The 22,941-nt window shown below is 37.0% G+C and overlaps 1 protein-coding gene across 12 annotated transcripts in view; it reads left to right on the forward strand.

Annotated features, from left to right (window-relative positions):
- The window catches only part of CTNND2 (catenin delta 2), a 648,554-nt gene that overhangs the window by 569,368 nt on the left and 56,245 nt on the right, over nt 1-22,941 (forward strand). For all 12 annotated transcript variants that reach the window (XR_010829527.1, XM_066992559.1, XM_066992566.1 and 9 more), the window contains one exon: nt 7,284-7,434. Coding sequence is in view for 11 of the 12 variants with exons in the window: in XM_066992559.1 (XP_066848660.1) it covers nt 7,284-7,434 (151 nt within the window). In the remaining variant the exon portion in view is untranslated. The remainder of the gene's footprint in view (nt 1-7,283; nt 7,435-22,941) is intronic.

Below are 22,941 nucleotides of genomic sequence, written 5' to 3' on the forward strand. Positions count from 1 at the left end.
TACACAGGGAGGACACCGGTATTGGAATCTGGAGGAAAGAAATCCATTGCGTTCATGGAAAATGACGTGCATATGCTGGATGATAATAATGGTGGGTTTCTGGGGACTCATTGCTTTCCAAAATGTTCTCTCCCATCAAATCATAACCAGGGTAATCTCAATGTATCCTGAACTTCCTGCAGGCAGAAGTTCCTTAAAACTTAGAAGAAGCACATTAAAAAGAGAGTCATTGATTTTAGTTGTTTTATTTCATTTCCACTGTTACATAGGTTTTTTTTTTCCAGAAGTAGACTTTATCTAATTGTATTTATTCCACTTCCAATTATACTTAATTTAAACTTATATTCTAAGGCTGCTTACAACAGTGAAATAATAAAAACCTAAGCAAATACATTCCTCATCAAACTTAGCTAGAGTTTTCCCTGAGCAAATAAGGTTTGAGGTAGCCTTTTGAAGTCGTGGAGACTCTTTACCTCCCATTAGGTATCCACTTTGATTGGGAGCTCTGTTAGCTTTCCTTAATGTTTAATTAGGGTGTTGTCAAGTTTGTGGAGTATCCACAAATAGAAACAGGAGGTTTACTGACTCACCCTGCTACATTCCAAAGACACCCGTCTACTCATTAAGAAATTTCTGTCACTGTAACACTTCAGACTTGAAGTCCTTTCTGCAACCTCATATCATTATTCATTTTAATACTTTGGATATCAAAAAATTATGAGGTATAACATTACAAGACTTGTCCTGTAAAAGGAAATCTCCAAAGTTATTTTTATGTACAGTCTGGCATCAGTACGTTTCCTTGGATGGTGGGAATAAAAGAAGAAGCAAGTTCTTGTTAGTTTTCGCATTGGTCAATAGGCTATTAATGCATTCTATCTACTGAGCATGTAAAAAGTTGTGTTCAAAATGTCCTGTAGTTAACAATGTCAAGAATCCAAGGTTATGTCCTTTCTGAACAAAATTTTGCTCTCAGAAAGAAAGGAGATATTGAGATATCTGTATATTTTTATGTTTATCTATATATATCTGACAGCTAAATTTAGGCTGCTGTCAGTTTATCTGCCAGAGAAATTTTTGTTGCTGTGAACTCGTCACCTGCAATGTTATTTTCTCTCTTACTTACAATTAAAAATAGCGTTGTCACCACAAGTATAATGTCCTTAGTTTGGATAAACCCCTAAAACCTCATTTCTTCATTCACATGACCCTGTTTTGTTTTAATATGCTACTATAACTTGTGAAGGTAATGCATAAACACTTCTTGCATCTGCTTTAATGGCAGGATGGCTGGCTTCATTTTCCTGAGCAGCCATTAGTCTCTTGAGCTCTGTAACACCAGGAACAAGTGCTGCTCTGTTTAAATCTTGCAAGAGTATGAAGACAGAACATTCCTCTGGTTCTTTCTGCCTCCTGTAGTGCTCTTTGGTTAGACAACAGAATGTCCCTGCCTTTGATCCCCAACAGGTACAAAACCCATGTGAATGGGGTTTCTGGGTCAACGGCCTGATCTCTTGAGATAGCTAGATGAGATACCAGTCTTTGTTCCTTAGGCAAACAACTACATTTATTTTCTTAATTCCATCCTAGAGAAATCTGAGTCTCCAGGGAGTAAGAGCTCTATTAAGTAAATTATTAGATAAAGAAACAGAAAACATAAAAGGGACTGATTCAGTCAGAAGGTCAGTGCAGTGACTTCAAAGAGTAGAAAGAAAAGAGTTTGGAGCGCCTTGCCATCCAAACACTTGCAGATAATGAATAATTATTGTCTAAAATAGCAGACATCAAGGTTATCAATCTTCCTCTTATCAGGCAAGGCCATATTGTGGGTTTCTTGCCAGGCTTTTCTGATGACTAATTATTTACATGTTAATCCTTTAGAGTTTCATCAGGCTGTGCCAGGAGGATATTTTTTGGATTCCAGTGAAAAGACTTTCTTTTCTTTTTTGTAAAGTATTAGTATTATGAACTCTTATATGATAGGATGGAGAAGACCACTTACAACACATCAGCAAATTCATAAAGACAAGCTTTTTAAAGAATCAATGCATTAATCTAGCAGAAATTCTTACCTGGATGGAATCTCCTGCATAGATGAGGCTGCAGGAATTAGTACAGAGAAGCCTATTAGCCCTGTAGGAAGGAGAATAATATTCAAGGGCCAAGATGATATTCAAGGAACAAGACGTGCTGCTGGAAACAGCAGCATCACAGACATCATGGGGAGATCAGCATGGGTATCAGTTTGTTGAATGGGAGCACAGCATAGTAATGTGAGTGCAGTATATAAGTATTCGCAGTCAATTTTCTTCCCATGATATGCATCACTTTTGTCCCGAAGCCTTTCTTTTATAATGATAGTAGGTGCAACACTTAGAAAAGTCATTGTAATTGCTCTCAGATCATTTTGAATACAAATTACCCACTTGTACTGCAGAATCAAGAAAGACAAGGTGCAAAGACAGCTCCTTCTGAACTTTATCTTTCTCAAAGACTGAAGATGCCTTCTGTTACAAGCATTTAAGTTTTCATTTATTTATTTATTTGTGTATTTTCACCCACCCTATTATACATTTCTCTCTGAGCTTGACTAAGGTACTGGAGCAAGAGGAAAGTAACCAGTTAATACATCATAGCAAATTCTGTCTCTAATCTTCCTGGTTCTGTTGGTAATTCGGTTTGCTCCATCATGATTACTGCCCTGATTTGGCTTTCATTTTGTGTTTTTTGTCTTGTCAGTTCCCCTTAACAATTAGTATCTCTACAGAGTCTCTGCATCACAGTGTTGACCTGCACCAATACAATGCCGATTTTAGTCAAAACTGAGTATATGATGTTGAAATGTTCTGAAGGTACTCAGATGACACTGATGTCAGTGGCAAGAAAGTGAATTCGTCCAAAATATCAAGTCTGTTCAATTGTTGGCATTCCTTGGGGGTCTTTGTTTGTTTGTTTGTTTGACTGGTTTGGTTTGGTTTCTTTTTTGTTTTCATTTTGTGCTAGGCATTTGTTCACTTTTAGTTTGTTCTCCTCTGTCAGTGACTTACAGGAGAATATAGAAAACCATATAAAACACTAGAAGGAGTTAACTTGTTAAATGCTTTTAAATTTTTCTTTAAAAGAGAAATAAGTTTGATTCAGATGAATTACTCTTTTGTTGAATTTTAATGTAATGTAATCTTAATCCCTACAGGCATTCAGCTTTGGAAAGGGTCCTTTATAATAATAACTGTGGCAAACTAGGAAATAATTTTCCAGGTTACTGTATTTTTCTTCTTAATTACCATGACAAAAATAAAAGAGAAACTACTAATGAAAGTAGACGTAGAGATGCACTAGATACCTTCAAAGTGATGTATAGTAGTTATGCTGTCCGAATTCAATTATCGGTAAAGACTATTCGTGCACAGATTGTGGCTCCTGTGCTTGTCTCTGATAATTTAGCTGCAATCTGATGCAGCAATAATGATTTTGTTTGTTTCCTTGTTCTATCTGAAGTGTGCGCTGTTCCCATAGGAGTCCTTTCTCTTTACAAACTGAACAGGTATTTGATCATTGACACCGCCGCTGATTTGTGGAGTAACAGGATGATTAAGTGTATTGGCAGAGTGCCTCACTTACCAATAGGCCACAAACCCTTTGTCTCTTTTCTTTTTTATGATTTTTCATCTCTTTCTTTTATACTCCACTGAGCTCATATTAGCAGTTGACCTGCAATGTGGAAATGTAGGAATGTTCATGATGGCTTTAGGCAAACAAAAGAATTATCACTATACGCAAGAGTGAATCAATTTTTCCATTCTCTGAGAGAATAAAATAGCAGTTTTGAGGCATCTCAATTTGAGTATTCCTGAAATACACAGAGCACAGCATAATTGCTTGCAGAGACTTGTCCTAATTGGCAGTTTAAGGAAAGAGACACAGACAGTTCCTACCACTTGCGAAATGGAAAGTTCTCCGGAGACTGTTGAAACAATTAATAGACATTTCTGTCTTTCTGCCTAAGGTGCTTGACTTGAAACAGAGCCAAAATGATAGCGATTTGCCATGAGGAGCCTGTGAACTTTTCCGAAGCAGATGGCATCCTCGCCACTCTTTTCCACTTTCAGAAAAGAGAGCCAGGGGGGGAAGAGGAATGTGCAGGGGAGAGGAGAGGTTTCACGCATACTTTTCTGTCTTTCGACCATTGTTTTATTTATGCACGTGCATATGTGCATCTGTAAAACATTATAGCTGGAACTTTCCCCATATGAAAACTTGGAAGCCATATTATTGACTATTACGATCAAATTAATTGGTACATTACATGTACTGAAGACTTGCATGTCATTTATTCAGTGAAGGGATATATATTTTCTTTTTTTTCATACTGAATTATTTCAGTGTTTTTCCTACAACGTCTTTTGCTCCCTCCAAGGTTAAAAAGTATATATTCTTCTTAATTTATTTCCTATCTCCGCCTGCTTCTTTTAGACTTTTGTTTTGGAATAGATGATGAAAATGCAACAACCAAGAAGTCTGTTGTAAGCCTGTCTTTCATAAAACAGGTGCTTGTGTTTTCCCTTGGTAGCTAAAAGTTCAAAGGAAAAGTGTTCATGGAGGTTTTAATATGGGGGGTTTTATAATACAGTGAAAGCTCAATAAAATCATTTTAGATTCTCTCTGGTATGGAGCAGACATAAATAATTTTTTAAAAAAAAAAAAAAAAAACCACTCCCACTGATTCCTCATGTAATCCATACTGAAAGCTCTAAATCTGGGATGTACTTTTACAATGAACAACAGCATCTCTCAATATGCTGCCTGCTAGCTTGAACTCGCTCCTCAACCAGAGAGGCTCACTACATTCTCAGGACAACTTCACTGCAAGCTCGAACTCTCACACTGGCAGTTCCCATATAATCGCAGCAGACACACTGGCAGCCTTCCCTAGGAGAAGCATAGAAAACACAGGGATGGGAGTTTTTAAGTGCAAAGAGTTATTGCTTTGGGTACACCCAGCTGCAGGTAACAGCATATTTAACTGTCAGGTATATGCATGGTTATTAAAAAAAAGGAACTCAAGATTACTTTGGGGTTTTCATGGTGTCTTTTGTATTTAATATCCCATTAAAATCAAGTTCTAGGAAAGATACTGTTCTTTCAGCAGATACTTTAAATTAAAATCACTGATCCTTAAGATTTTGTTTTGTTTTATATCTCATGATCCCACACACTAGTTGTAGAGAAGATGCTAGAGAAGCATAGAATAAGGTCAGTCCCGAATCCTGCTACCATTTGTTTATATTCTCTCACCTTAGAGCTATTCTTTGCTTTGCTGCAGAAAATGATGGCACATTTACATTTTAGACATACTACATTATTGTGTTCAGTGATGCTGAGAATCCTACATCCCATTTACCTGACTTGAAAGCTTATTGTAACCATTATCCCTGTTGTCTACAGCAAAGTCCAGCCAGATAGTTTTTGGTATGCATCTTTACTACAGAGGAGAAATAATAAAATAATATTCTTTAAATGCTGTTTTCTTATCCTTTTTCCCAATTTCCCCCGAGTCACATTACCTGAAATGAATTTGTACTCCAAATATCGCAACATTGCAGCCTTTGCCTGTCCCTGTTTCTGCTGTTGTTATCATAAATTCATTTTGTTTTGCTGCTCAGGGGCACCCGTCTATAGTATAAACAGATACTAGCTTTTTAAAGTGAGCACCTGAACTGTGATAAGTATATGGCCTCCATATACAGAGGTTAAGCATGATCTGCTGGTAATGAGTGTGCTTTCCTTTTTCTAATGCTTTATGTCATTGAATTGTTTTTTACTCTTTCTGTTTCTGGAAGAACACTGCTGTGATCTAACTGTTCATTAAGGTGCGAGGTAACTGTTCTTTAAGGTTTTGTCAAAAGAGAAAGGTCACCATGATCTGAAAATGCTAAGGCATCCGAGTTTCTGAAATATTTGAAACATTTCAAAGTCCAAGGGGTTCCAGAACTTTGCCTTTACCTTCCCAGTATGAAGACACGATAAGCATCCATGCCATAGGATGCTGAAAGGAGGAAAAAGCTCTGCTTCAGTAAATTCCTTCCAGGTATCAGTACAAGGAATGTGAATTTGGACTATATGAAAATTTGAGAGAAGAGTTCAAAATACTGGAAGGAGCGTATGCCTAATAGATGGCTTGTTTCAAAGTGGGCTGTGCTAAGTCAACCTGCACATCCTGCAGGTGTCAAATTTGGCAATAACCATAGATTTTAAAAACACAACATCACAGTTTTCATCATGTTTGCATTTTTCTAGCTTCTGGAGCTAACAGTAGAATGAAGTGGATAGTATAGTTAAACTTTCGTTCCTTCAGATGCTGGGAACCGCAGGTTGTACAGCCATGAATGGACCTCCTGTTCAGGGCATGGCACACTGTGCAGATCCCATCCATGAAGAGGTTCACTGGCATGATATTATTTAGATCTCTTTGAGGATTTTCATAGAAGTAAACAACTCTGTTCATCACTTCCACTGTCCAAAAAAAAGGGGCGGGGGGGGATATTCATGTAAGGACATGTTGCTTCACTTTAAGATAAAGACAAAGACATGTCAGTGGTGTCATCAGGTGCCAAGTGGAAGGTGCATACAAGTTCATCTGTTATGACTAGCTGCTGAGTTTATCCTGTAGCCAAATGGTGTGTGCAGCATGGCACTGCCCTGGCCTGCACCTGCTCAGGTCAACTGGTATGTGAATTACTAACTCCTTGATGTACGGTGGTCTTCCAGTTAGGTGGAAGGTGCCAAAAATCAAATGTATAGTTGTCTCATTTTTCTTTCTTGAACAAGTTGGCAATCACAAGAGAAATTATAAAATCATTTTCCAGATTTTTTTTTACTGATTAATTCTTATGATCACAGCAATGAAATTCTCAGACCTCTTGAACTTACTTAGTAGTATATATTTTGTAATATAAATGTTGTTTTAGCAGTGAACAAACAACATTAGATGTTGCATAGCAAATGCTGCTGCAAAGCAAGTTTTCCAAAGACTTGGGCTGTAAAATGTAACCAAGTGTGCTAGGATTCAAGTAAATTCATCAATTAATTCCTCTGCCACCATAAAAAATTAGTGCGGATTTCCAAATCAAGTATTCGCCTGGCATCATAAACACAATTATTTCCTCTCTTTAGAGTTTACATCCACATGCTTCTGTTACGCCTTACTCTGTAACCTCAGATGCCTTGCTATCTTGGATGCATTTCTCACTTTCTTCTTCATGCTCTCCCATGTGTCTTTACAGTGGTCAGTGTATATCCGCGCTGCTGTCCGCAAAGAAAAAGGACTGCCAATCCTGGTAGAACTGCTTCGAATAGACAACGACCGGGTGGTGTGTGCAGTAGCTACAGCTTTACGAAACATGGCCTTAGATGTCAGAAATAAGGAGTTAATAGGTATGTTCTTTCCAAACTGTCTCTATTTTCTGTATATATTTTTTTTTTACCTTACATCAGGATAAGCACAATGAAAGCAATTATTCTCACATTTCTAACATAATTTCTTTAATTCTTTCTCTAATGTGTTATATTCATATTTTATGTGACAGCTTAATGCTATATTGCAAGGAATTGTTAAATTAATTAAACATCATGCAACATTTTATGATTTGTCATACTGTAATCTCCAGAAGAAGAATAATGGCTTCGTTCTGATTTAGCACTTCATTCATAGGCTGACAGTAGCACTTGCAATTTCCAGATCAAGAATATGAGCAGAGCAGCCACCCCGATCCTCAGATTCTCTATTGCAAGTAATATTATGAAGTGTCAAATCATGGACTTTAAAGATGGTTCCAGGAATTTACTGGGCATATTAGTATCTCCAGCAAGAAAACAGGGAGATACTTAATTTTCAAATATGTGCAGTTAAGGAAGAAAACAATAATTTACATAAATCATTGCTGTTTCTGAATTCTGATAGTATGGTAAGCAGTCTTCTTGGTTTTCTGTTTTTTTGTGGTTTTTTGTTTTTGTTTGTTGTTTTTTTTTTAATTATTATTATTAATATTATTATTTTGTTTATTTTTGTTGTTGTTGTTTTGGCTTGGTTTTACCTGAAATTCATCCCAATGATATGAATCATCAAATTTCTATTTTCATGTTCTGTCTTTGAAAAATAATCCCTTTCTTAGGTTTGAATTACTTCAACAGTTCATGACAAAATCATTTCTACTTCCACTGTACATTAAGGGTGTATTTTTCTTCATTTTTGCTAGCTACTTAATTTGTTATCATTAAAGCATACTTATCCTCCTCTGCCTTTAATTACAGAATTCCACAAATAGAAACTTTGATCATAATGCTTTATTATTTATATTCAGTGCTATCTCAGGGTTAGCGCTTCATTGCAGCAGTGCTCTGCAACTTGTTAAAACAAGGCAATCACTCTCCTCACATATTTTACAAACTAGTGACAACTTCACTGATAAAATGTTGTAAAGCAAATAGAGGTAGAGACTGGTGAATAGTGTAAACCTGCTGGGATTACCCAGGAATTGAACTCCAGACTGATGCTTTCTTCACATGCCAGACCAGTTTACTTGGTCAGCTTTTGCTCACGTTACAGTTGATAAAACTGGCATGAAATTAGAGTTGTTTGATGTATTGTTTTCAGCCTTCAGGAAGCAAGATGCCACACGTGTGGTTTGTTTTTGTGTTTTGTTTTTTCTGTTGTTGTCTAGGAATTTTAAAGTAGAAATCACTGCTGAAGCCAGTATATCAGTCCATCTAATCTGGGTGAATAACTGATGATCTTTTCATTTTGTCTCATGATCCCACCTCCACTTTCAGTCTTCAGCATGTAATAGTCTCTATTCAGCATCTTAGTCCTTTTTTTATGGGACTTTCTGTATAGGGTTCACAAACCACATTCACATTTTTTTTTCTATAATCTCTTATTTACTTATTGACATTGCACAAAATATTTTACAGTCAAATTTACTGAGTGTAAACATGATTTCTAATGCTATGAATTAGGCTTTGGTTAGCTTTTCCGTACTGTGATTTTCATTTTATAATTGAAATTTTTTTATTTCCTTTCTGAATATGCAAATTTCATTTAGGAATGTAAAGCTAAACGTGTGAAAATAGAGCTGTCTTTTAATATGACATGCCATACAAAATACTCATCAAATTATGGATAATAAAATTGCATAGCTTCCAAATGTTAACGTTTTATGGAGTATTCAGAGAACATGTGATGTAAACAAAGAAGAATTTTAAAAAGACAGAAAAAGTCTGTTGACAATAATCACCTAATAGTTTTATTTATCTTGCCAGATGATTATGACTGTGCAGTGCTGCTCAGAGTTAAATTATTCGTGGGGTGATTCTGGGGAATTGTACTTTATAATTGCAAAACAAATTTGTTGCAGTTTAGAAAAACTGCAAACATGCCAATACGATAGGGAAGGTATGACTACAGTTCCTGAACCATTTGAGCTACGATCTTTGTATATTTATTTCTTTGGCTTTTATCACTGAACTTCAAAGAAACGGTAATAATGGTCACTATTTCTCTTGTTCATTATTATTTTATAGTGAATTGGTCACATCATAGATCTGATTTTCATAAATGCTGAACATCCGCAGTTGTCAAGGATTTCAACTTGTTGTAGGCAGTCTGGTTCTGTGAATATTGGAATTCCACATGTTCCGAGATACCTTCACTGTTGCTATGGAAAGGAGGGATCAGGAGGGGCTTGTTAGTGTTCATCACATGAGCTCTTTCTAACTAAGTAGAATCAGCATCCTGTTTATAGTGCCTCTTTGAAGTTTCAGTTTGTGCATCATATTCTTGCAGTGTCAAACTCTACCTCACAGACTGGGTTTTTCGCCTTAGGATAACCTTTTTTAAAGGTTAATTGTCCGTCTGTATACACAGTAAAGATTCTGTAGGTATAATCGCATTTCTTTTCAGTGGTGCTGTGGTTCCATTCCCAGCTGACAAATTTTTACTGATATATGCCACAGAATGTGATATTTCTTTCTGCTGCTGCCAAACAACCCATAAATCAGTGTGGAGGCATCTGGCAAATATATCAGAAAGCTTGCTAAAATTCAGACTCACCTGTACCAAACTACAAAACAAACAAAATGACCACAAATTTCTTTCTAGACTTTGTCGAATTTACCAATCTATTTTGGTTTTGTCACAGATCTATCAGGTGTGTTGTTACATTGATAAAGTTTGGTGACAGCCTTCTCTTGAACTTTTTCTCAGCCATCCCCATATAGCATTTTCTTTTTTTTCATAGCGATTTCTTCTTCCTGGGTTTCATTTAGGACATGCTCTCCGTCCTTAAAACGACCCTCATTTTTCTCCTTCTCCATCAGTTCTACATTGTGCCACGTGCTCTCTAGTTGAAGGTTCAGACAGTGGGCAAATTCATCTTTCTCCTCACCAAAATTAAACCACACTGAGATGAAGACACGGTAAGCTTAGCCTATCTCGTACTGATACTAGCTAATCCAGCACCTGTTTTTCCCTCCTTGGGCATACTGCCCGGTCATGTTCAGGTCATATTCATTTTCCACTTGCATTTCAGGACCATCATCTGTACAAAATAGCACCCGTTCTATGTTGCTTCCCAAAAGTGCGCCCCATGGGAAGGTTCATCAACGTTGTCTCTCTCCCAGCAGTGCCACAGCTGAGGGAAGTAGTACTGTGGGCCTTGGAAATGTTTGACAGTTGATATTGCCTGTTGTATGCTTTCAGTGCACAGTTTTGTGCTTCAGGTCTTTCTGTCAGCTTGTCCTTATCCTGACAGTGATTTCTAATGTGATTCTGGGCCAATGGTGATTGAGAGAAATATTGCACTATTATTTCAACAGCCCCACTCATGCAATTTCTGTGGCCACTTGGGCTATATTTTTGTGGTTAAATAAAAGATGTCTTAAGAAACCAGAAGTATTTTGGTCACTCACCCTTGGAAAAAAGGAGGACAATTTCACCTAATGGTTTTTGTTGACTTACTGACCTATGCAGGAGCTGTATCCTTATATATCTCTTCCTTTATAGTATGTGGAGAAGCCATGTATCTGTTCAGGTCTCTAGATTCTAGTGAGGGGGTAAATTAAAGTGCTGCAGTACTTAAGACATCACTTTTGTGGATATCATTGCAAAAGCATTATTCAAATAAGTTAGTGGTAAAAGTGCAGTTGCCTTCACAAAGTTTTGAATCAAGTCCTGAAACAGGGCATGCAAAGGAGGGTCATTTTTAATACTTGTTCCAGGCTATAAGGTGTCAGTACTGAATTATTCTCAATTCACTACTCATCTGCTGATAATACAGTTAGTTATAAAGATAACATATCAATTTTATTGTTGCTCAGCTTGTGTTGGAACCTGCTTAGTCTTGCTAGGTATCTATAAGTTTAGTATCCCATGTAATATACCTGTATTAGACTCCCTTACAGTTGACAGACAAAGAGAAACTCTCAGAAAGTGATTTAATTAATATGATAAGATGAATCTCACCCTTTATTACTGCCCAGCCACTGTTGAGAAATTAAAAAAAAAAAAGGGGGGGGAACGTGTAAATTGCTGCTGAGTGTATGTCTTGCCATCTCATGAGCAGTGTATATGTATTTGAGTGTCTGAAGTACACAGTGTTTGGTTCAAAGTTTTATTGCTAAATCTGAGTAAGTTTGGTTGAAATATGTATCAAGAGTTCACAACTCTAATGAATTGTTAGACTCATAGAATAATTCAGGTTAGAAGGAACTTCAGGAGGTCATCCAGCCCAGCCTTGCACTCAGAGCAGGGTCACGTATGTTATTTCAAAGTGTGATATTGATTCACATTTGGAAAGATTTGCTTTCAGCTGCTGGCTGAAAACATGTCAAAAACAAGCATTTGCATTTTAACAGCAGAATGTGACTTCTGGAGCATAAATAGCTACGTGGGTTTCTTCTATCCTAGAACACGGCCACTCTTTAATACCATAAATTTGTAGTAAATCCAAGTGGAGAAGGTATTTACTTTTTTAGTTACAAGAAAAAAAGCTATAAAAATTCTAAGTCCTAGTAATGTATATTGATAGAGAATACAGTGATAGATTGGAAGGTGATTATATCAAATATGCAGTTTTCATCTCACTTAGAGTGTATACACACAGTTTCCTTTCCTTTTTAAATGTCAACACTTTTGAATTCGTAACATATACATCTGCAAGAAGCTGAGTCACCGATTTTTTTATTGATTTTTTAATTGACTTATAAAGTAGCTTAGTCACTGAAATGTTAAATTGACATAAATTCACGATGCACAAGATGCCAGAAGGTGTTAATCACAAACCGTAGACATTTTTTCAGAAGTTGAAGAAAGAATATATACCACTATTTGTTCAATTTGTGTCCTTTTTTATTGCACTTCATTTTCTATGTTTAGTAGTTGAGCTGTGCAAAACATATATTACAATAAACAGATACCTGAATTAAAAGAGGTTGTCATCAAGAAGTTGATTTAGGAAATGGAAAAGATGGTCATGCATTAATAGCTCATGCTCCTTACTTTGTATCAGTGAAGAGAAGAATATTATTTAAACACATGATTTAGCTTTGAAGTTTTATAACACCTCTATGGCAAAGTTTAGACTGCCTGTTTTCTAATGTTGTATACATAAGTTAGCTGAGAACTTAAACTGATAGAAGTTTAAATGTTAAATATTTTTCCATTAGAGTGTAAAAGCTTTGTGTCAAGGAGATTTTGACATTTCATGTGCCTTCAGCCACTTGTGCATTGCCTTTTGCTCTGTTTTATCTCAAATATATTTCTGGCAAGCAGACCAGGCAGTTACAGAGGATAGGAAAGGTTTCCTTCCTCAGTCATTTCTTATTAAATAGCATTCTCAAGTGAAGAGATTTAGGGAGAAAAACAGAGTTGGTAAAACTGAATTCTCGTTTTTAAGATAAAAGTCACGATCAGGCATTTTTAAGACTATATTAAGTCTTCTTTACATCTGAACATCCCTACTGCATAAGTACGGCAGTATGGATTTGGATCAATTTCTCTCTACCATGAACCATATAAAAATGTGATGTTTAAGCTAGTTAGGTAGGTTTCTGCTATAGACTGCAGAGAGAAAACAGCACATGTAGGTGTTCACCCCAGTCACCCCTTTGTCACCATGAGTCTTGGATCTTAGGGTGGAACGAATCCTGGGTGAGAACCTAGAGCAGTAGCCAGAGACTTGATGACTAGCTTTTGGGAGACTAAAGATAAGCAGGTAGAATCTTAAGAAATTATTTTGATAATGCAGAATAAGTTGTCTTGCTCCCCTTTAATTAGCTTAGGCTTTGCAAGGACAATTAGTGAAAAAGCACTGCAATTTTTTGTTACCACTCAAAGCAACAGAAAGAACTGAATACAGGCTCAGGTCTAGCATATCACAGAATACCACTTTCGGAGATGGGGTTTTTATTGTAATGCCATAGTCAAAGAAACACACAGCAGTTCTTCTCCATAAAATAAGATCAAGATGCTTCACAATACTAACCATATAACACAGCCCCAGGTCAACCTTTCTTTCCTCACAGTAGAATAAACTGCAGAAATGCCTAGAAAATATATTGGCATCTATATTTGGCATTTATATTTTAAATGCCAAAGTCTCGAGAGAGTCACCTGCAATATTGCAACAGGAAAACCTAGATTCAGTTTGACTGCCAAAAGAAAAACAACAAAAACAAACATAAAAACTAAATAAATAAATAAGCAGACAACTGATGTACCTTCTCACCTCTCTGATGTGCATTTCACACATAAGTAAGTGCCCCAACCTGTATGTTACATTTTGAGATGATAAACAATTTCCGTTTGGTTCTGGTCTTCTGCACACGGTATAAAGCAATTAAATTGAACTGTATGCACTTCTCACTCAGAAAATTGACATTTCAAACAATTCAATATTAATTTTCATGTCTGTTTCTCAGTGTGTTCATGCTGAGAAGTGCTACTTCTGGGAATTCAGAGTTCTGATCTAAAAAGTGCATATAATTCAGTTGCATATTGCATTAAACATGCAACAGTAGAAATGCAAATGTCTTAAACTGCCAAAGTAATTTTAAGAGTACCTTTAAATCCATGAGGAATTATTCTGTATCTGCAAAGCAGTTTCAAAAATCGAATTTTTGTGACAGATGTACATTAACAGGTAAGTGTATCAAAACAGATGTTTCGAGCCTATTGTGTATCATCTTCAATTCATGGAACAGTAAGATAATTTTATTCTACATAAGATGCAAAATACCTTTCTCTCCTGGAATTGTTATCAATTTAAGCCATTTTCAAATGATAGAAATTACATATATGGCATTTTTTTACTAAAAGCACATTTCCCTGAAGAAACTAGAACTCCTATCCTTCCCATGATACATCAGTGAAAAACTGTAGAATATGGCAAGTGAATTATCATTTGATAGAGTAAAGTAAAAAATTCTTCTTGTACATGAAGACCTTAGGAATGGGTCTAGGGCACTGTAGTTTCAAAGGAAGCTGTTAAACATGGAGCTGAGAAAGGAAAAAGGCTAGCACGGGTGTAGAATACCTGTGGGTATGCAACAAAGATGTTCATCATCATCCGTTAGCTAAACATTTGAACCATAAAATGTCTGATTTTCCAAGGGCAGTATGGCAAAGATAAAAGAATCAGGGAGTAGTTTTGCAAGGAATGCCAGATTAGGAAGTAGTACTGATATCTGCATTCTTATAACTGGTGTTTTATCCAAATCTCAATGTAGTTAAACTGAATGTAGTTTTTCTTTTCCATTCCTGACCATTAACATTCCTAGTTGTTAATAGTAGCCCCAGTCCACAAAGAAGGTGACTGCATTTCTCTGATGGGTTATATGTATTCCTTCCCAAAATATGGGAGCTGTGTTCGTTTAGTCTTTGACGGTTGTAAAAAGGCAGTTTAGTCTCATACTGGTTGGTTTCTGCATGGCATCTTCAGATGCCGCTGTTTTGCTTACAGAATAATTGCTCTTCATGAAGTACTTTGATGTAGGATTTGGCTGCTGGTAAAAACTGAGGCATAGACCAGTTGTTTACATCATTTATTATGTTTTTTACTGTTAAAGGCTCTTGTTTCAGATATTATTATTAAAACTTCAAATATCCTCCTGATTACAGAAAGCAGAACAATAGCCTATAGCAGCAGCCTTTACAAATGAATTCTTGCATTTCTTGTCTGCCTTTATAGTGTACCTTTAGCTGTGCGTACTATCTCTGAACATGCTGTCCTGGATGGCTGGAAGCAGTGCCACTATGTTAGCTTTCTGCTCATTTTGGGGTTCTTCTGTTGAATACTAGTTGAATAGGTTTCAGATTAATCAGCTGGAAACCCTACTTCACAAGCAATTAAAAAAAAAAAGAATCCAAGTCTGTTGTTTCATGCGTATAACTGCTAGGATGGAGTAGCAACAGTTTTGTAATACACAGTGACAAAATACTAAAAGGGTAACAAATCCTAATCATCTGATATAAGTGAGGAAATAATCAATTTGCTGAGGGGCCTTATTATCATAATTCCATAAGGTAAGACTGTGATTCTGGTACTTAATATCTCGATGGGCTCAATTAAACAAAATAAAGAAGTTTTCCTCCCAAGGAAAGCCTAGAGAACCCTTAGAATCATCTTCAAAGCCCCATTGATCTCTCCATGGCATCTCTATGAAATTATGTGAAATCTGGTATTACTGATATCATCTTTAGTATTATGTTTTTCATTTTCCTTTTGCTTCCTCTTGTGGCTGCATTGTGCAAAAGATCGTGCAAACATGAAAAAGATACAATGACTACCCCCTAGAGTTAGCAATTTATATATATATAAAATGTATAATACTTTATAATGATAGATTAGACTTCAGCAATTGATCTAAGAAAGCATTACTATTTAAATCCATGCTTTTTGTGTAGAAATATAGTATGCATAATGCAATTTGAAGGATCGCATTATGACAAAAGAATACAGCACTTTGTTAAAGCTTATAATTGAAGTCATTTTTTTAAGAAACCAAATAATTGAATATTTTAGATGTGACCCCTCCAGTACTCCAGATTGAAAACTTTGAACAAGCTTAATGCAGAACCACCGCCAAAGAGACCATTTTGAGAATTTTCAGACGAATACGGAGACCTGCCCTATAGAAAGAAATGGAAATAAAATCTACCTTGTCACTGGTGGGGCTTTTTTGTAAACCCTGATGAATGTGCAGGGAAGGCATCAACAATGAAGGTCAAAATTTACATTTCTGTATAGGCAGCCTTACGTACTAACAGCCTGGGATACATATACCAAGAAATTTGTGTGGATACTAGCTGAAATGATTTGAGTAAGCAAATTCTGCTTGCAGTTATATTTCATGAAATTAAGGAACGTGTTTTAAAACACACTCATTATATTGGTTGAAAGAGTCATAAAACTCCAAGATGAGCCTGACTCCATCTTCTTTACACCATCCCTTAAGTAGTTGCAGTAAGATCTCTCCTTAACCTTCTTAGTGCCGGCAAATGCCATTCTTGCATGCCATGTGTTCCAGCCCCCTGACTATTTTTGTGGTGCTCCACTAGACTTGTTCCACTGTTGCAGTGTTTACCGTGTACTGGGGAGACCAAAACTGGGTGCAATACTTTTCATGCAAGCTAGAGGAAGAATCATCTGAGTCTATATGAAGAATCATTTTTGTGGCTAGACTCCATGTAATACAGCCTAGGATGTGGTCAGCCTTTGCTGCCAGGGCATATTTTTGACTCATATTCAACTCATCCACTAGCACCCCTAGGCTTTGAGTTTCTTTTGAAAACCTGCACTCCAACCAGTTGTCCCACAACCTGTACTGATGCGTGTGGTTATTTCCTCCCAGCTGCAGGACTTCACATTTGCCTGTTAACTTTGAGGTTCCTGTCCAGTTGTTCAGCTGAGTAGCAGCCCTGCCCTCCAGTATTTTGTCTGTTGCAGTATATTGACTGCTCCTTGCAACATGGTTTTGTCCACAGGCTTTCTGAGAATGCTTTCTATTCTATCATTCAGGTTGTTAATGAGGGTGTTAAACAGTATTGCCCCCATTATCAACACCTGTGGGACACCAGTAGTAACCACCTGCCAGTTGGATTTTGCACTGCTGATCACCACCTTTTGAGGCCAGCAGTCAAGCCAGTTTTCCATCCACCATACCACCCACTTATCTGATCAAAGTGTCACCAGTTTGGCTGTAAGGATACTATAGTGAGTAAGAAGTGGGTAAGCTGGTGTGTTCATTACTTCAAGCCATGCAGAGTAAACTCTGTAATTCCAAAATCAGAAGTGGATAAACACAATATCGATGTGTTTAACCTCAGTGACATCATTGCATATACTTAAATTACTTCAGTGTCACCAAATTTCAAACCACAATTTCAGTGGGACAAAGTATGAGGACCATGGTCAGATCGTATTATTCCTATTGTGGAATTAAGGCAGTAATAGGATAATTGTCATTAAGTCCACTTAAACACAGGAGTTTGCTTCCTTTACAAGAGAGGGAATTATAGTTCAAAATGTTGTGGTTTTACTGAGGCACTAACTTCCTAATTTAAAAAGGGAAATATTGTGGAACATGTTTAACTTTGTCTTTCGGTTATTTTAAAATCAATAGAAATAAATGTAGTTACCTTAATGTTCAGTAGTGATGCTTTAGTAATTAGTCTTAGTAATCACATGTAGTCTAATAGATTCTGACCTGATCTGATAAATGATTAAATTGTGTAACAATAATAAGAATTTAAAATTGTTGCAGATAAATTGAAAAAAAAATGGTGGTTGTAGGCAATGTGATCACAAACACTAATACGTACAAAGACATTTTCATTCTCTTCTCTCCTTTATTGTAATTTTCTTCAAGTTTGGCAGTGTATATCATCTGCAAAATTACCCCCATATTAAATGGCATAGAGTATCTTTAAATTAATCCTTATATAAATGAATACATACGCACAAAATATACATTTGTAAGAATGTATGTGGTTCTACCTGCACCAAAGAAGAAGGGACAGTGTTTTGTGGGGAACACATGCATATGGAAAGGTATTCCATTTATCTTTAAAAAACGCATATTATGTCATGTGATTGCAACAACCAGAATAAAATCTTGTAGCTGTCAGCTTAAAATTCTTCTTGTGGAAGCTAAAAGGAATTTTTCCATCATTCATGACAAACAGGATTCAACTCACAGTAACAAAGCAGCATTATTAACAAGGAGTGAGTAGGTCTGAAAGGGTGCTAATTATCATAACATTGTAAAGCAATGCTGAGGTCTACTGTAAATCCATGAGTTAAGTATGAGAGCAGGGGAAGTAAAAGTACAACTTGGTTTTACTGTGTAGAGTTTTTAGGTGCTTGATGGTGCATTAAGAACTGAATTTCAATTTTCAGTCATGACATAGGCTCTAAGCAGACTATTGTAAGGGGACTAATAGTCAATTTTGGAAAATGGAGTTGGATGCCAGTTAAGTCATTTTTGTTTCTTTGAAAATGTTGCACTTTCCTCACTAAGCAAAGTTAACAGGAAAATAAAATCGTATTAAACTATTACATAAAAAGAGTTCCTTTTTTAATAGTGGAATTTCTGTTCTCACTGTAAAGTTATAGGTTCTTAGTTGGTTGAGTTAGCATGTTTAGGAAATTTATTTCCCAAATCTGAGACACCATAACTCACCCTGAGGCAGTCCATGGCAGAAGGTATTCCTGCTCCTAGCCTCCCTCCAGCCTCTCATTAACACACCATGTCTACACTCAAACTACTTGTGTTAGTCAGCGCTGCCTGACTTATTGGTCAAAATGAGCTGAGTGAGCAAAATATGACTTTTCTTTTGCAGACAAACTCTTCTTAAACAGAACGAAGTCAAACAACTCACAAGAGTAGCTGACAGGAGGGTTGGAAAACTGCCTGGCCCAGTTGTGCTTGTGAGGCTCAAAATGGGGTCATTATCTGATACATTTTCCACTTGCATACTGGATGTCCCCCCACACCCTGAAGGTTGCTTTGATTTGTTATAATGCAACCACTATGAACCCTACCATAGTATTGCTGCACCAGTTTAAACTGTTATCTTAATAAAAAATAAATAAATGTTTTGGTAATTCTCTCCTGTTTTTACTTAAAAATTACAATAACAAAACAGATAAGCTGCATGCTTTAGCCAGACAAAACCAGACTGCTTTGAAATACAATGATATCAGATAGGTTGACACGGCTGTGTGTATAATTTCCCTATGTAGGTATTAAATCTTCAGGAGTTAAAGGTGTTATCCCCTCTTGTACAAAACTGTACTGCAATGTCTAAATCAAGCCCCAAAGAAAAGGGCATGTCTCCTTCTCTCTTGTGAGCCACTAACAATCTGAAATAGGGAGTTCATCATGAGCAAAGCCTTTGAGATGAGGGTTCTGAGGATGGATTTTTGTGCATTATCCACTGTAGTTAAATCCATTCTTCTGCCTTGAGATTGAATATGTATGTGCCTTACACTGAAGAGCTCAGCCTCCTCGTAGGAAGACTGAAATTCATCTCATTCGCTTGTAGCCCTATTTAAGCATCTTTCATTCTCAGGGACTTCTCTGATAAGCTACCCTCAGCTTACAGAAACTTCAAAGCCGAAGCAAAGTTATTAAAAAGAGAAAGAAAAAAGAACTGCACCTTTAGTTAAAGCTTCAAACAAGGCAAAAAATGATTAAGTGTTGGAGTTTAGCTTATTTGTAACCCTTTCCACATTCTTACAGAAATCAAATGTCTTTCTTCACCCTTATTTATTATAAAATGTACTTTAAAACATAAGACATCAGCAGCTATTAGCCTGGCAGTATTAATAAGACTGCAATTAGGAGCCCTATGGCTAGAGATTTGTTGTATATTTGCCACTGAAGTAAACAAACTAAGAGAATTAAATGGTTTAGAAGGCAAATGTTGCAAAATCAATCATGTCTAGTAGTTGGAAGAGTTAATTTGTTCTCTAGGTTTGTTCAGTTATTCCTGAGCAGAACTGTTACGTCTTAGATGGCTTTTTGATAGCTCAGGTCACTGGCCTGAGTTGTATTTGTTTCCTTAACTGCAAATGAATAATCACAAGTCTGTCATTGTCAGGGGTGGTAATGTGCAGAAAGTGTCTAGAGATCATCAGCTAAAAGGCATTCTAAAATAGCAAGTCATTACTACAAATGGATGGGAGTACTTGCAACATGGTGGTGCTAATCTGTAAACTAGGACACCATGAACAACACAGAATGTTCTTTAGTACCAGTCTTGGGGTATAGCCTAGATTAAATTGCAGAGTGAACCTGGGAGAAAGCATCCAAGGTGAGCTACTCACACACTGATCTTGCTGCAGAGGGCAGGTGCTCTGTGTATTTTGCCCCTTGGGGTGTGCATAACTCTTGCAGGATAGGCAGGCGAGTCAGAGCAGGCCCTCCTATATCTGTCAGTGACCTGGAAGCCAGGTTTGTCCAGTCACCTGAAGGCTGTGAACAAAGAGGAAGGATATTCCCTGGATTATGAAGAGTACTGGAAGGAGATAAGATGCCTGTGCTTTCTGCATCTTCTGATCCTGAAGGAAAGGAAGCAGACAACATGAGGGGTAAGGAAAGAAGGATAGTGATAAAATGAACTTGGGGAATTGTGAGGTTTGAAAATGTAGGGAAAACTGAGATTCAAAGACCTGGATCATGTGCCTCAGGTTGTTGAACCTGCCATGTCTCTTATCTCACTTGCTTCTCTTCTTGGACCTCTGAGTGGTTTTTTTCCTTTTGCAAGCAAGGTAGTGGACTCATTCACTTGGCTTCCAAGCTCAATTTTCTCCCTGAACTCTCCCTGTCTGCCATCACCAGCTACAATGTCTTCACATCAGTCCCCACATTTTGCTTTTTTTTCCTAGTCTGGCCCAAATTCTTCCTCTTTTTCCTTTGACATTGCGATCACATGGCACTTCATGTCTTTTCCACTGCATCTCTCTTCTCTGCTTATCTTGTACCCAAGAAAGGCTGCTTAAACTGGGTTCCTTTCAAGACTCCAGCTACTGGACCTAAGAGGCTACTTCATCTAAGTATTTTTAAAGGCCAGAAAAGGGAAGCTTGCTAGTGTAAATTCAGAAACCACAAAAAGTACCAACTGAACCATTTATTTAAAATCTTCTGATTTGGACACGGTGCACAATTCTCTTTCTTCAAGTTTTTTTGAGCAGACCGTTTGAAGACCCAATTCTGAACATAGAATGGGGTCATATATTTGGGGACTCGGCTTCTTCTGTCTTCTCTTGATGATCTGCAGCCTCCAGTGGAAACCTCTGCCATATGTCTATTCATTCATGAAGACAGTCAGTAAGGGTGATGCAACTTATATTAGCTTGTTTACAGATTGGCGAGGTATAGTTAGAGTAGCTGAATGTATTATTTAATCTAAGATACCAGCAGTTAATTTGGTCTGTATTCCTAGACATTCTTCTTGGTTTCATTTGGACTTACTCATGTGGGTCCGTATCTTTCCAGAAGTTCAGCATTCAGACTGGTTGTGGTACTCCTCCGTAGGGCTCTGCACAAAGGAAAATGTTACCTATATGTTCTGCCAGCCGTAGCTGTTCATAGACTACTGTATAGCTGTCTTTCACAGCAACTGATGTTACAATGCCTGCGTGCCTATCTTGTGATCCTTTCAGAATTCCTGATCCTTTTCTGCAGAATTATTTCTCAATAGGTTATGCTTTGTTCTGTATTTCTGCAGATAATCATCTCCTGTGTCTAATATTCTCCATTTGCCTTTAAAGAATTCTGTCTTCCTAAATCAAAATAACTGAATTCTAAACCAGTCCTCAAACATTTTTCCAGCCCCTGTCGTCTCTTTCACCATCTGTACTGCTGACTGTGATACTGGATAGATATAGGCCCAGGATAGAAGATGGTCTGCAGAGTTTGTTTCGTACATTTTTGACAGAATCCATTTGCTATGTGCTTCTATTTTAATGACAAACAACTGATAACTCTTCTGAGTAGCAGGATCCAAACATTTTTCATCTCATTTGCAGCAATTGCTGTTAGCTTTCTCATGAGAATGTGATGTGACACTACTATTGTAGGCGCTACTAGTGTCAACAGAAGTGAAATCCACAGGCTGTCCTCCGTGAGGCTTTCTGCTAAAGGATATGTCTCTTACCTACAAAATCCGCAAACATACTGTATTTTACTGCTGGTTTTACATTTCAATAGGTGCAAAGTACCAGCAGTTTTCAAAAAGAAAAAAAAAATAAGGAACGTTATGTTACTGCTGTTGTGATTTTGAATAGTCTGTTCTGCATTTCGGAGTTCTTTCTTTTTTTTTTTTCCTTCATTCCTGCAGGCTGTACACCTGCAAGGATAACTTCATGAGAGTAAACTGCAGCTGCTGTAGCAGTGCATTCCTTTCAGGGACGTTATGCTCACTTTTCTCCCAGATTACAAAATGTTTGATAGCATCAAATTTCAACTGCCATGACAGGAGAAAATAAGCATAGTTTTTTTTGGACTGGCTAAAACACTGAATAATTTAAAATCTTAATGTACTAATGGTTTCTGCTGGAGAAAGATTTAGGTCTAATGGACTCTTGTGACTCCATAGTAGTATGTGTGTTTATCAATACATAGAAACCATTTTTACTTTCCACCACAGTTCTATAAATAAATACATGGTTTCTGGTTTGTATTAGCTAATCTTTCCACTCACACATACTTGGTTCGTTCATTTCCCAGAATATGTTTACATCAGAAAGAATCCAGTCCATTGTGTCTTTATGTATGCAAAATTTCCTTAAATATTGTACTGGAAGAAGAGACTAAACGTGCATGTGCACACATGAAGAGAGATATTCATCATATTTAAATATTTGTTTCATTAGGAATATT

This window comes from Anser cygnoides, chromosome 2 (assembly GCF_040182565.1).
Source record: "Anser cygnoides isolate HZ-2024a breed goose chromosome 2, Taihu_goose_T2T_genome, whole genome shotgun sequence".
NCBI lineage: Eukaryota > Metazoa > Chordata > Aves > Anseriformes > Anatidae > Anser > Anser cygnoides.